Source organism: Arachis hypogaea, chromosome 4 (assembly GCF_003086295.3).
Source record: "Arachis hypogaea cultivar Tifrunner chromosome 4, arahy.Tifrunner.gnm2.J5K5, whole genome shotgun sequence".
Lineage (NCBI taxonomy): Eukaryota > Viridiplantae > Streptophyta > Magnoliopsida > Fabales > Fabaceae > Arachis > Arachis hypogaea.
In genome coordinates, this window is record NC_092039.1 from 1,065,829 (window position 1) to 1,079,237 (window position 13,409).

Consider the following 13,409-nt stretch of genomic DNA (forward strand, 5'->3'; position numbering starts at 1 on the left):
TTTTCATTACCACAATTTATAGCTCCTTTTATAACATAAATCATAAGCAGGATTAGTCATCCTTACTGCACTTTCTTATGTTTCAATAGAATTTTATCGTACAAGAATAATGTTATATAATCAGGCATAACAGCCTTCTGTACAAATATATATGCTGAATATCCAATCATCGCCCCCTATATTCCTTGTTCTTATCTTCTTCACCTTATATTATGATTCTCTAGAATTACTATTCTTTTATGCCGGTATAGCCTTGAAAATATCATCGAAGCTATTCTGATCAGCAAAAATGTCTAGCAGAGACAACGCCTACAAACCAAAAGAAAAAATATATGTCGGTAACTTCAGAGTAAAAATTGATTGGATTCTATTTTTATTTTTAGTAGGATAGAAAAAGGAGTGTTAGGGAGTCAGCAAGTTATGTGATTTACAGTTATCAATTAGTTATCAATAATGTTTTTAATAGTGTGAGATTATATCTAATGGTATAAGATTACTTAATTTCTTTTTGATGATTAAGTGTTGGCCAGAATTTAATAAAAATGCTGGTTTCCTAGACTTTCTCTAATAAATTCAGGTGCAGTTAACTTCATGTGAAGTTGATAAATACGAGTCGTTAACTTATTTGGGAAGCTTCAAAAGTAACTTTTTTGAGTTTTTGACTTATATAAAAAGTAATAGTATTAATGTCTGGTACAGTTTTCAAAATTAAATTGCAGTTTTTTAAGAAGTTATTTAGAAATCTATAAAGTTAAAAAAAATTATTTTTCTTATATTACTACTACTTTTTATCACATTTCTATAAGATAAGTACACATAAAATAACTTATTTATAAACTACTTTTAATATAGTCATTTATTATTTAAACTATTTTTTTAAAAGTAGCTAAATTAAGTTATTTTCTTAAACTGGACAGTTAATAGGTTTGACTAAATTATCATTTAATGGCTATCAACTATCAACTTTACATGAAGTTAACTGCACTTAAATTTTCACGTTTTAGTATTTTCAATTAAATATTTCCAATCAGGATACACATAATTAGCAAGTAAAAACATGAAAATACCTCGGAGACACTAAGCTCAAGACGAAACTTGGGACCATCATAATGGTGAAGAATTGGCCTGAAGGAATCCTCCTCAAGTGGCTCACAGATTTTTCTAGTGACTACTTGAACCTATACCCGTCATCAAAGGCAATTCATGAGTTTTCACAAACTATTTTCACTTAATGAAACATCTGTTCACACTTTCTACATACAAAAATTTTGAGTAAATCAAACAATGGATTAATATTTATATAATAAATTAGTTATTAAACAAAGGTAATTTAGTATTTTTTAACAGCAAACTCTTGACTTTACTTTCCTATTATTATGCAAAAGCGGGAAATAATTTGCACAGCAAGGAAAAAGGACTATTGTAATAATAAATATACTTATATTTTTAAAAATGAATTGTTAGTTTGGATTGACTTTTTTTTAATAAAAAATATTTTTTTTTAAAAATTAAGTACTTTTATTTAATTTGAAACTTATTTGAATAAATCTTTTAAAAAATATATTTTTATTGAATTTCTTTTTTAAAAGCTAACAAATTTTATTTTTTTAAAAAAAAACAAAAGATGTTTTTAATACTTAAAAATTATTTTTAAAAAGTCTATTTAAATATGAAAAAGAATTTTTTTATTTAAAATAAAATCTTTTTTAAAAGATAAAAAAAATAAGCACTTCTTTCAGAAACCAATTCAAATTGACCTGAAAATTTGATTGGTTAGCATACCTGAGCAGGGAAACGAGATTCACCAAGGCACTTTTTGTCCTCCCAAGCTGTTGGATCAATATTATTTCCACCAAAACTTGCAGCCTAAAATTGAAAAAAAAAAGAAAAAAAATTGATTAGTAAAAGATATGGATTAACTGATTAATATATACATGACTTGATTGGAAACTGTTTCAAAACATACAATCTCGGTCAAAATAAAGTGTTCCCTTCTAATCACCAAATTATTAACTCATAATCACCTATCATCTCTCTTGTAACTAGTGTGTAATAAAGATGACTCAGCAGTTTAGCTAATTTGGAATCTAATTAGTAATTAGTTAGATTATTATTCATTCATCATAAGTGAGTTAGGATTATAACTTCATCAGTTTGGAAGTTAACTTAGGTGTATGCAACTTGCAAGCTTCTAGTTGTAGCTTGCACAGATTCTGATTCATCCCTTAAATCTAAATTGATCCAAATTAAACCGTACATTCAATTTAATCCAAACCGAAAATCGATTAATGATGTACTCATTTAGTTTTGATTGAATTCTATTTTTGACAAACCACATGAATTGGATCGGATTTCGAATTTATTTCTTAAAATCGATCCAATCCAATCCAATCCAATCAAAATCGCACAATGTGCTATAATATTATTATTTTATGATTATATTTAAAATTTTATTTATAATATATTTAATTTGTTATAAATTTTTATGTTATTTATGTATTATTATTTAGTAAATATTTTATGAATTCAAAATTTATTTATTTATTTTAAGTAGTCTATAATTTTATTTTATTTTTATTATTATGTTATTGTTAATTTTTTAATATATTATTGAGACTTTTTATAACATTTTTTGGTATTTAAAAATTTAATCTTAAGATTTATTATATATATTTAATTTTTTTAACTTACAAAACTATAAATTCAATCTAATCCAATTCAAATCGTTTAAAATTAGATCATATTTGATCGAATTCTCTAAAAAAATCATTCAATTCAAACCACATCCAAGTAAAATTAGTATGTAGCTCAAAAATTTTATGATACCCCTAATAAATAAGAGTTATGCTACGTGTACACCAAAATCAGCCACTAAAATCAGCCACCAGTATAAAATACAAACTGGAATACAAATACATATTGAAAATAAATTAAACCACACATATATTTATACACAAATACATTGGTAACTGATTTTAGTATACAAATAGTATTTCTCAATAAATATAGAAACTAGAAGACAATAAAATAAAATGAAAAATCTAAGATATAAAAAAGTATATGTACCTCAAAAATTCCATGAAGTTGATGGGTAGAATAGTTGTAGAGAAAAAGGGGCAACCCCGGAGTAATTGCTCGAACAGAATCACGGTATCGTGGAGGGAGACCTACAAAAAAAACCCAAATATTTTCCATCAAAACTCATTTAGATAACAATTAAAATCTCGGGGGACACAAATCGGCTAATTTTTTTTGATATTGTTTAAATATATGTGTAATACATTATTATTGGAAGATTGAATGTTTTTTTTTATATGGTGTTTTATTCAAATCGGACGGTCCGATTTGTTTGAAGAGAAAAATAAATTACAAATCGGAGGGTCCGATTTGTTTGGAGAAAAAATAAACTACAAATCGGAGGGTCCGTTTTGTATTTTTTATTTTTTTTATTTTTTAAAATAAAAATCGGACGGTCCGATTTCAACATTAAAAATTTTTTTTTTCGAATTCACAAATCGGACCGTCCGATTTGTGATTGTTTGTTTGAAAAAAAAAATAAAACAAACAAATCGATACATCCGATTTGTACATCCCATACCAATGTAAAACACACTTCTATTCACAGCTTCTTGTTATACACTTCTCTCTCCCACATAAAAAATAACAAGCGACACAAATCTAGTTGCAAAGTTCACATTACTTTATGCAAATTACGATTTTAATAAAATAAATTTAAAAAATATATCTCATTTCATATAATAAACTAAAAATATTAAAATATAGTCAATTTATTTATATATTTATATACATTTGCTTTATTTTGTTAAACATTATATATTTTGCAGATCATTTTATGATTTGTATTTTTTAATTATCATTTTCTCAAAATTAAAATCTTTATTAGTGTAAAATGGCTAATAATAATAATAATAATAATAATAATAATAATAATAATAATAATAAAAGTGAATACCCATCCGACTCCTGATAATTATTTCGAAAAGATTACAAGATCTTTGACAAAAAAATATATTTTTTTTACTGATTAACCTCTGTGTCAAAAAAAATAATATTGGCTTTTTTTTATAAAGTACTAATTTGTCCCATAAAAATAAAGCTCAGAAGTTGAATTAGATTTTTTTTGGTTTAATTATTTTGTTGGTTTTTATAGTTTCGTAAAATTTTTAATTAGATTTCTATATTTTTTTTAATTGGATTCCTACACTAAATTTTTGTTAATTAAGTCCCTATTAGTAATAATTGACTTAATTTTATAGGGATCCAACTAAAAAAAATTTGGTATAAAAACTTAAATAAAAGAAATATAAAAATCTAATTAAAAAAAATTGTATAAAGACTCAATAAAAAAATAAGTAAAAATTTTGAGAAACTATAATTTTTTTTTTTGTCAAGAATTTCGTTGAATTTCGTTGTGTTTCCAGATAATTCTCAGTTTAGGATTTTTTCTCTAATAATAATAGTAATAGTAATTTGAGGGTTAGAGATAGTAAGACGCACCAAATAGCTGTCTTTTGAGGTTCTCTGCCATGGTATCATTGTTGCAAACAAAGATATATCCACCCACAGTTTCATATCTCGGCAAAGATTCCGATGGTGGCAGTGTTTTGAGTTTCTTGGCGACATCATTGCTATTGTCTCCATGCTTCTTGCCGTTGGTGTTGGTGTTGGTGTTATTCCTGCCCTTTTTTCCTGCTTGAAAGTCAACAAAACCTGTCTTGTGACCCTTCAAGTTGAGGCCACTATTGTTGTTGAGGCTAACAAAAGATGGAGTATTGTCGGAATAACTTCCCTTGTTGAAGCCTCCATTAAGACCCCCAAAAGCAGGGTTCTGAATATGTGGCATAGAGAAAAGGGATCCATTGGAATCGGAATTGAGATCATAGGATTTTGATGGGTTGAATTCAGTGCCCTTCACATCTAAGTTCCTCCTCTGATCGGTGGTCCTTTTTGTGGCATAATTGTTGCTCCAAATTGAATTATTAAGAGACAGATTGGCCAAACTAGATGTTTGAAGCCTAAGCTGGTCACTAAATTGCCAAAAAGATTGCTGATTGTTGTTCTCCATGGCCACCAAATAATTAAAGATAGAAGAAACCCTTGAGATTAGAATTGGGATCGGAATGATGGAAATGATAAAGAAATGAACAAGTGTTAACTAATAAAGAGGGGGGTTTGGTTGGGGGTATGAAATTCCCACGAAAGTGAAGTTGAGTGGGACAGGGGCAGGGCATGTGTAATTGTCAAAGAAGATGGAGTATAATCTAAATTTGAAATATGAAGAACTGACTTTTTCATTGAGTGGGTCTATTTCCCTTTTTATTTTGATTATTTTATTTCATAAGTTAATAATTCAACTGGTGACGGAACCAAACCGCGTACAAAGGTGAAAGACAAATAGAAAGAGAGTGTGGGGTGGGGGGAAGTGGACAGGGACTACAGGGGGCAGGGATTAGTTGGGTATGGCGTTGAGGATTTCCTCGGGTTTTGATTTAGTATACTTGGAAACTTCCTAGTATACATATTTCTAGAAGATGTTGCTAAAGTTTGAATTGATCCGGCCCTCCCGGTAAAAATAGATTAGGTGTTTTTTTTTTTTTAAGTTAAAGGTGAGATTCGAACCCGTTATAAAAAATATGTCATTTTTTGTTATAAATGATTGACAATTAGGTGAGTTTATAGGTAGAATTTGATTAGAGAAACGGGGAATAAGTATTGGCTAACTCTGTGCCAGCAGTTGCGGTAAGACCAAGGATACAAATGTTATTCAAAATAATTGGGCGTAAAGCGTCTGTAGGTGGCTTTTTAAGTTCGCCATCAAATTCCAGGGCTCAACTCTGGACAGGCAGTGAAAACTATCAAGTTGGAGTACAGAAAATTTCCGGTGGAGCGGTGAAATGCGTAAAGATCGGAAAGAACACCAATGAAAAAAACATTCTGCTGGGCTGACACTGAGAAACGAAAGCTAGAGGAGCCAATGGGATTAAATACCCCATTAGTCCTAGAAACATAAACATTAAAATATAAATATGGTAATATATGTCTATCATTTATTTATTAAGACATAATTTTTTTATAAATACAATAATATCTACAAAATATATATTTTTAGTGTCTTTTGTTAAAGTTAAAATACTAAAATATAATGCATAAAATATAAAATTTGACTTTTTTATCTATAACTATTTTTAAAATTATTTATTTTGTTCTTATCTTTACTCTTCTCTCACTTTCTTCTTTTATTTCTTTACAAAAAATGTAAAAAATACAAAAATAAATATAATAATAGAAAATATATAGTGTTAGAAATACTATTCTAGTTGAATGGATGTTTTTTTATCTTTGTATGAGATGCATGCTTATGTATTTTGATAAATGACAAGTGTATTCATGAGTTAACTAGTATTTTAAAAAGCAACATATTTATATCTTGTACATAACTTAAATAATTGATTGATTATATGGGAAATGAAAAATTCGTTGCATGACATATGTTTTATTATGTAATATCTAGTTTAATGAGTGACTTTGATAAATATAAAGTTTTGACAAATATTTGATATAAAACGGAAAAGAAATTTTACTGTTTTACAATGTGTAAAAATAAGATTTTTCAAAAATATTTATGTATCATATTTAAACACAAGTTCATTAAGAAATCAATAATACATGAAATGAAGATGATATAACAAAAAGAAGTCCAACAAACAAGATTTAGTTCTAAGATATTAGTTTTTACTTGTTAAAAATAAATTAATTTTATTAAAATAAAGTTTTATCAAAGTTAAAATAATTTTCAATATATGATTTTCAAAATTCATGATTTATGGAAGGTATAGGACTGCTATGATAATCCTAATCATGTCTTGATGAATTATGGGGAGTAAGACTCAACCTAATCATGCACAAAGCAACATAGTTTGAAATTTAAATTTTGTTGATAAATAAACTAGATGATTGATTCTTATGTATTTTCAAAGGATCAATTCTCACGAAGTTTGTTTGCTAAATTTGGATAATTTTGAATTAGAGAATCGATTCCTGTTTTGAAGAATCAATCCTATACATTTTTGGGATACAAGACCCTACTAAGAGCGTGTGTTCTTAATACTTAGGTTCCTCGCACTCATTCTTAACGTATATGAGTGCATGGAGGCCTATAAATAGAGGTCTTTAAGTTGTCTTTCATTATACTATTTTTTTATATCTATATGCTATTATATTGATCAAAATTTATAAGTTTTCAAAGTAATTTTCATCAAAATTTGATAAATAACTTTGAGCTTATTCATAGTGCTTCATTTGTAATGATATACTCTTTGAAGAGGGTTTATTTATTCTGAGGTTCACTACATCATTTTGTAAGAGAAATTTTTTGTAACTTTTCTTATTTATCAAGAGACTTTGATTATGATTTTTTAAGTGGTGATATTTGCTTTACACTATAGTCAGGATATCAAGAGTACATTAAATACTCGAGAAAAAATACTTAGAGTTGGTATTGTTTCAAATTCTTAGAGAAGGAATTTATAAATGAAGTGCTTAACAGAGGTGGTGATCATATACAGTGAGTTGTACGACAAGTGCTCTAACTTGTATAAGAAGTCTCCTCCCCTCAAAACGACAACGTTTTTGGTTGATGTAGATAGAGACAATTAACTCCCTGACCATTTGAGGTGTCTACGTCTGCAGCATTCATCCACATCAGCAAGGTAACACACGCTCATCGTGACAGCTCAACATTTTCCATTCGTAGTTACCGGAGATTCACCCACAGGGTCCGCCTTGTGTCACAGAAGTATGGGACAGAGACCGAAGTGGATTACAATATTCGTCAGGAGTTGCTTTGTCATTATGCGAAATAGTCAGGGGTCGAGTTGGTAGTTCACTCAAATTAGAAAATTCTAATAATATTTGACCGACTTTTTAAAATATGTTTGTGATTAATTATTAAATTTGAAAAACAACCTAAAATCATCATAACTCATGGATCGATTAATTTTACCTTCTAAAATTGTAAATTGAGCTTTTTTTGGTGAATTGGAGGCCAAAAGGTCCAAAACAAACAACAAACAATGCAAATTAATCAAGGTCTCTGAAAACTAGAGAGCCAAAGCAATCAAAAGCTAAAACATGATTTAAATCAGGGGGGCAGATCAAAGATATGAAGGCCAAGCGGAAGAGTCTGACCCTTTTTCGCAAATTGGTCAGTTGCAGCATTTCCTTTGCGAGGAGTGTGATTCCAAATGATGTTAGGGATGCGGTTCGAAAGGATTTTAATATCCTCCACCAAAGATACACACAGATGAGTCACAAGACAGCCATTGTTGGCGAGCTTTACAGCTGCCAAGGAATCCGATTCCACAATGAGACTAGTATAACCATTTGTAACTGATAATTGGAGTCCATAATTAATACCTCAAAGCTCAACATGAGTGATGGTACAACTACCAAGGTTACACGAAAATGCCTTCAAGAAACTTCCCAGATGATTTCGAAAGATACCATCGTAAGCAGCATTGTTAGAAGAGCTCAAGAAAGACCCATCCACATTGAGTTTGATAATGTTCTCTTGTGGAGGCTTCCAACAAACGTAACGGCTAATGGGGGGCACTGCATGTTCTGATGAATATCAAAATTGGTGAAGCGATTAATCTCCTCCACGCTAACTTTGATATGTTCCACCATAACGCTTGGTGGTGTTCGAACTCCTTCAAATATCACCTTGTTACAGTAATACCAAAGTGATGAAATAACTATTTCAAATATGGTTTGCCTACTTGTCCTCTGGGAGAGGTTAAACATCAACCAATCTTGAATATCCAGATTGAAAAAAAAATTCCCAAATCAGTTAAGGGGAAGAAAAGAAGACCAGACGCATTTCGCAAAAGCACATCCCCGGAGGACATGGGTGATATCTTCATCAAAGAAAGTACATCGTGGGCAGGTGGCCGAGCTTGTAAGATGACGCCATCTTCTCTCAGTATTTGTAAGGATAGCACTATGGGCGTATGTGGTTCAAGTATTACTTTGTTACTCGAATTTCATTTCCATGGGAATAAAAAATATCCACGGGGAATGTGGGAATTGAAATGATGGTATTTTGATTTCCTGGATTCAAACTTGCTTGTGAATAGTTTTTCAAATTTTGAACCAAATATGGAAATATGATATTCCCATCTCAAGATTCCTAAGAATTATTTATAATTCTCCCAACCACACACACCCTATGAGCACATAACCACATGAAGTATCGGATACGTTCCGTGCCACGCCAATGCCAGATGTAATTTAAAGGACTATTTGATGTGGTGTTGTTCTCTATAAGGGCTTGGTAGGCTTGCTTTAGTTGAAAAGTTCCATCTACGGAGAGACTCCATGCTATATGGTCTTTTTTTTTTTTTCCATGGAGAAGAAGGTGACATGGCTACAATTCTTTGCACTATTTCATCGGGAAGACACTCCTTCAGTTTATTTATATCCCAGCATCCTGAAACAGTTAGGAAATCCATCAATGTGCTATCATAACTAATATTATCAATTACCTGCAGAGCTAGAGGCTCCAGAGTTCCCAAGGTGGGGATCCAATTATAGTTCCAAAACTGAATTTTAGATCCATTTCCAATCCTCCATATATGATGCTTTTGGACTTTTGGCCAAGCATTGCAGATGCCCTTCCAAAGATTTGAATTTTGTTTTCTATGCTCAACACACTATATTTTGCCCTAAGCACTTTAGACCACAAGGCATCTTTCTTTTTTACTAGACCCCACCCATTCTTCATCATAAGAGCCTAGTTCATTTTCCTCAAATAGCGAATCCCAAGGCCTCCCGACTTCTTCGGATTTCCAACTCTATCCCAACTCAACAAGTGAATTTTCCTAGTTTAATTAGTGTCTCCCTAAAAGAAGCTCCTGCATTTACAGTTAACAACATTACAAGTAGCAAAAGGGAGTAAAGTAGTTTGCATTGTATATAAAGGAATAGAAGAGATAACATATTTCACCAAAGTTGATTTTTCGACTTGAGAAAGAGAATATGCTTTCCATGAATTTAACCTCGAATTCAACTTGTTGATGATATCATCAAAGGTATGCTTAGACACCTTGGAATGCAGCAAAGAAACTCCAAAATATTTTCCAATGTTATCTGTCCTAGCAACTTAGAGAACTTCACTGACTTATGTTCTCATAATATTTCCACATTCTTGGAGAAGAAGACTCTTGTCTTGTCAAGGCTGAGTGGTTGACCTTCTGCTCAGAGTTAATATAAAAGGCTTTAGGACATATGTTGATGATATTCGCTTGGTCAATACTAGCTTTCGCAAACAGGATCAAATCATCTGCAAAGCACAAGTGGGAGAAGGGGGCCATCTTTGTTGAAGCAAATTGGTTTCCGAAAACCATGATTCACTGCCACATTTATAAGCTGAGAAAGACGCTCAATACATAGAACATAGATGTAAGGAGAAATTGGGTCTTCTTGTTGGATACCCCTAGATGAAGTGAACTCTTTCAGCTCTTCACCATTTCAAAGAACTCTCATTTTAGCTGTTGAAATACATGACATGATGAGATTGATCATATGAAGCGGTAAACTAACATCCAGAAGGGTATCCTGAATAAACCTCCAATTTAATCTATCATATACCTTTTCTAAATCAATATTGATAGCCATCCATCCTTTCTTGTCCTTCTTATATCTCATAGAATGAATAATTTCATGAGTGATAATAATATTGTCAGAAATATGATGCATGTGAATGAAAATGCACTGAGTGGCCATCACCAATTTACTCGTAAGATTCCTCAAATGATTAGCTAAGACTTTGGTGACACTTTGTAAGAAACATTGCAGAGACTAATAAAGCGAAGTTGCTTAAGGCTAGTAACAGGCTCCCCTTTAGGGATGAATGTGATGAGCGTTTCGTTTATCTCTTTTACCTTTTCTAGGACCCAAAAAATATCACTGATGAGAAGGCATAAGTCATTACGCACCTTCTCTCATTGGCTTTAGAAGAAAATGGCTTGAAGCCCAGCTCTGCCTAGTAATTTAAACCCTCCCATACCAAAAGCAACATTTTTAATCTCCTGATGCATGATATTCTGAACAATGCTCAAAATATCATCATCATAGAGAGTGGAAAATTCACCTCGCAGCACAAAAAAAAAATAAAGGTTATCATCTTTGTACAAATCAATAAAATAATTAAAAGCCATATTTTCCAGAGCAATAGGATTATAAATGGTGTTACTCGTATTATCTTGGAGGAAATTAATTTTGTTCTTCCTTCTTCTAATCATAGTGAAACTATGGAAGAATTTAGTGTTATGATCTCCGAAGTTAATTCATTTACTCTTTGATTTTTGATTCCACATAATTTCTTTTTAAGTTAGAATTTCCTAGTATTCCTTCCAAAGTTGCCCTCTGAGCTCTTCCAAGAAATAATTATTCCCCTGATCAAGGGTATTTGTGATTTCTTGAAGCCTTCTGAGAATCTTCCTCTTCCTTTGGAGAATGTTACCAAAAACGTTTGTGTTCTATTCTTTAAGAAAGTGGAAAGATTTGCCCCCAGTACCATGACAATTCTAACTAATAATGTTCATCATTATTAACATAAAAGAGAGAAATGTCATCAAAGATAAAGATCAGACTTATATTTGAGCCCCACTACCCGAACCCAGTGCCGTGGTGGAATTAACCCCACCATTTGTGCTGTTCTCCACCACTATATCAATATCTCTATCCTGTGGTCTCCCCACGATGTTTCTCGACTTGTCATCAAGTTTTTTGTCCTTGGAAGAGGAAGCTTGATTTCCCATTTAGGTGATGAAATTGTTTTCCATAACAAAGCTTTCCAGAATTTTATTGGCTTCCCTTGAGGCTTAAAAAGCTTCTTATTGATCTTGTTGCATGCGGCTCATATTTTCAAAGACAACCACTTTTATAGTCGCTAATTTCGAGTCTTTCATTTTCTTGCTTGAGCAAACTTCTATTGTCTCGGTTGCTTTCTCGTTCTGGATGGGGACAACCCCTTCAAGGTTCTAGGTTTAGACTTGTTGGGCTTATCTTTGGGCACAATTTTAGTTCCCATAGGAGGTTTTTTTTATTATTGGGTTTTTTTCCAGCTCCTTGCCTCAAAACCTTCTTTAGAATGGGCTGTTTCTTTTCAGCCCGTAGATGGGCCTTTTGTTTTAAATTTCTTCATGCACTTTGCTATCTGCTTCACTATCCTCATGCAAAATAGAAAATCTCAAGCCGTTGCTCATATCCTCATCATCCTGATTTTTCTCATATCCATATTTGGAATAATCTTTATGGGAATAAGCACCTCTTCCAGCAGGACTCTTTTCTTTTTTTTACGTCGATATTACCTTCTCACCATCATCCACGGACCAAAGTTTGGAGGAGCCTGATTATATGTCAAATTATATTTCATACCTTGGCCCTGATTCTTTCCTAAATTTTGGCTATTCTTTGTGGGATCATTGCCATCCCCAAAATCTTCTGTACCGAAATTATTCTGTCCCTCCTGATTGCCAGTTCCTTCCCGGTTATCCCCGTTGGCAGCCAACCCTTCACCACAAAATTCTAATCGGTGACTATAAACTCCGCATGTAAAGCATATTTGATGTAATACTTCATACTCAATGTTTAGATTGCAACCCAACACAGAGATCTGGAGAACCAATTTTTTTGCAAGGTCTATTTCGACGCAAATACGGGTAAACTTGCTCTCGAGTGTATAGAAGTAGTGCAGTCAATCTTGAGCATATGCCCCAACACTAAACTCACTCTACATAAGAAACGATGGTTATAGAGCTCAATATGGAGGTTAGGTATACGAATCCAAGCAGCAATCTTTTTAACTGCCTCCTCAGTTGTGAGGAAGAACGGTCGCCACCTTTGAATAATAAGATAATGTCCTGTCACCATCCAAGGTCTTTCCATAAGGGCATGAGTGTAGTCTTCCTCCTATGAAAAATGAACAAAAAGGTAGTCATGATCTATATCGATGACATGTATCTTACCTTTTTCTGACCCAGTATCTATTTAGACGCTGCTCTATGAATTCCAAACCTACACTTTTTGCCTAGCACCTTGACCACAAGGGCATTCTTCCAAGATTTGCACCACTCTTCAAACTCCGTTTGCGAGACAGGAATAGTTGAGCAGGGATCAAAAGGCTTCTCCTCTGATTCTTCTTCCTCCATATCTTTTTACCAGCGATTCTCTGGATCAGAGGCATACTCCTCAATGTTTTCAATACACATATTATCTCTTTCGAGGCTAGGACTTGTAAGAGTGAGCAAATGATCCTTATAGAAAACTTTCGGTCCTTGAATATTGGTCTCTAGATGTCGATCACTAGTATTCATATTAGCGTCGAT

The 13,409-nt window shown here is 32.1% G+C and overlaps 1 protein-coding gene across 1 annotated transcript; it reads right to left on the reverse strand.

The window, feature by feature from the left end:
* Nucleotides 1–5,485, reverse strand: LOC112795603 (DCD domain-containing protein NRP-B). The gene is made up of 5 exons (XM_025837614.3): nt 4,519–5,485; nt 3,067–3,167; nt 1,783–1,866; nt 1,068–1,178; nt 1–309 (listed from the first exon to the last, which is right to left on the reverse strand). Exons 1-5 carry the CDS (start codon nt 5,084–5,086, stop codon nt 238–240), a joined length of 936 nt encoding a protein of 311 aa, XP_025693399.1. The 5' UTR covers nt 5,087–5,485; the 3' UTR covers nt 1–237.
* Between the last annotated feature and the right edge of the window lie 7,924 nt (nt 5,486–13,409).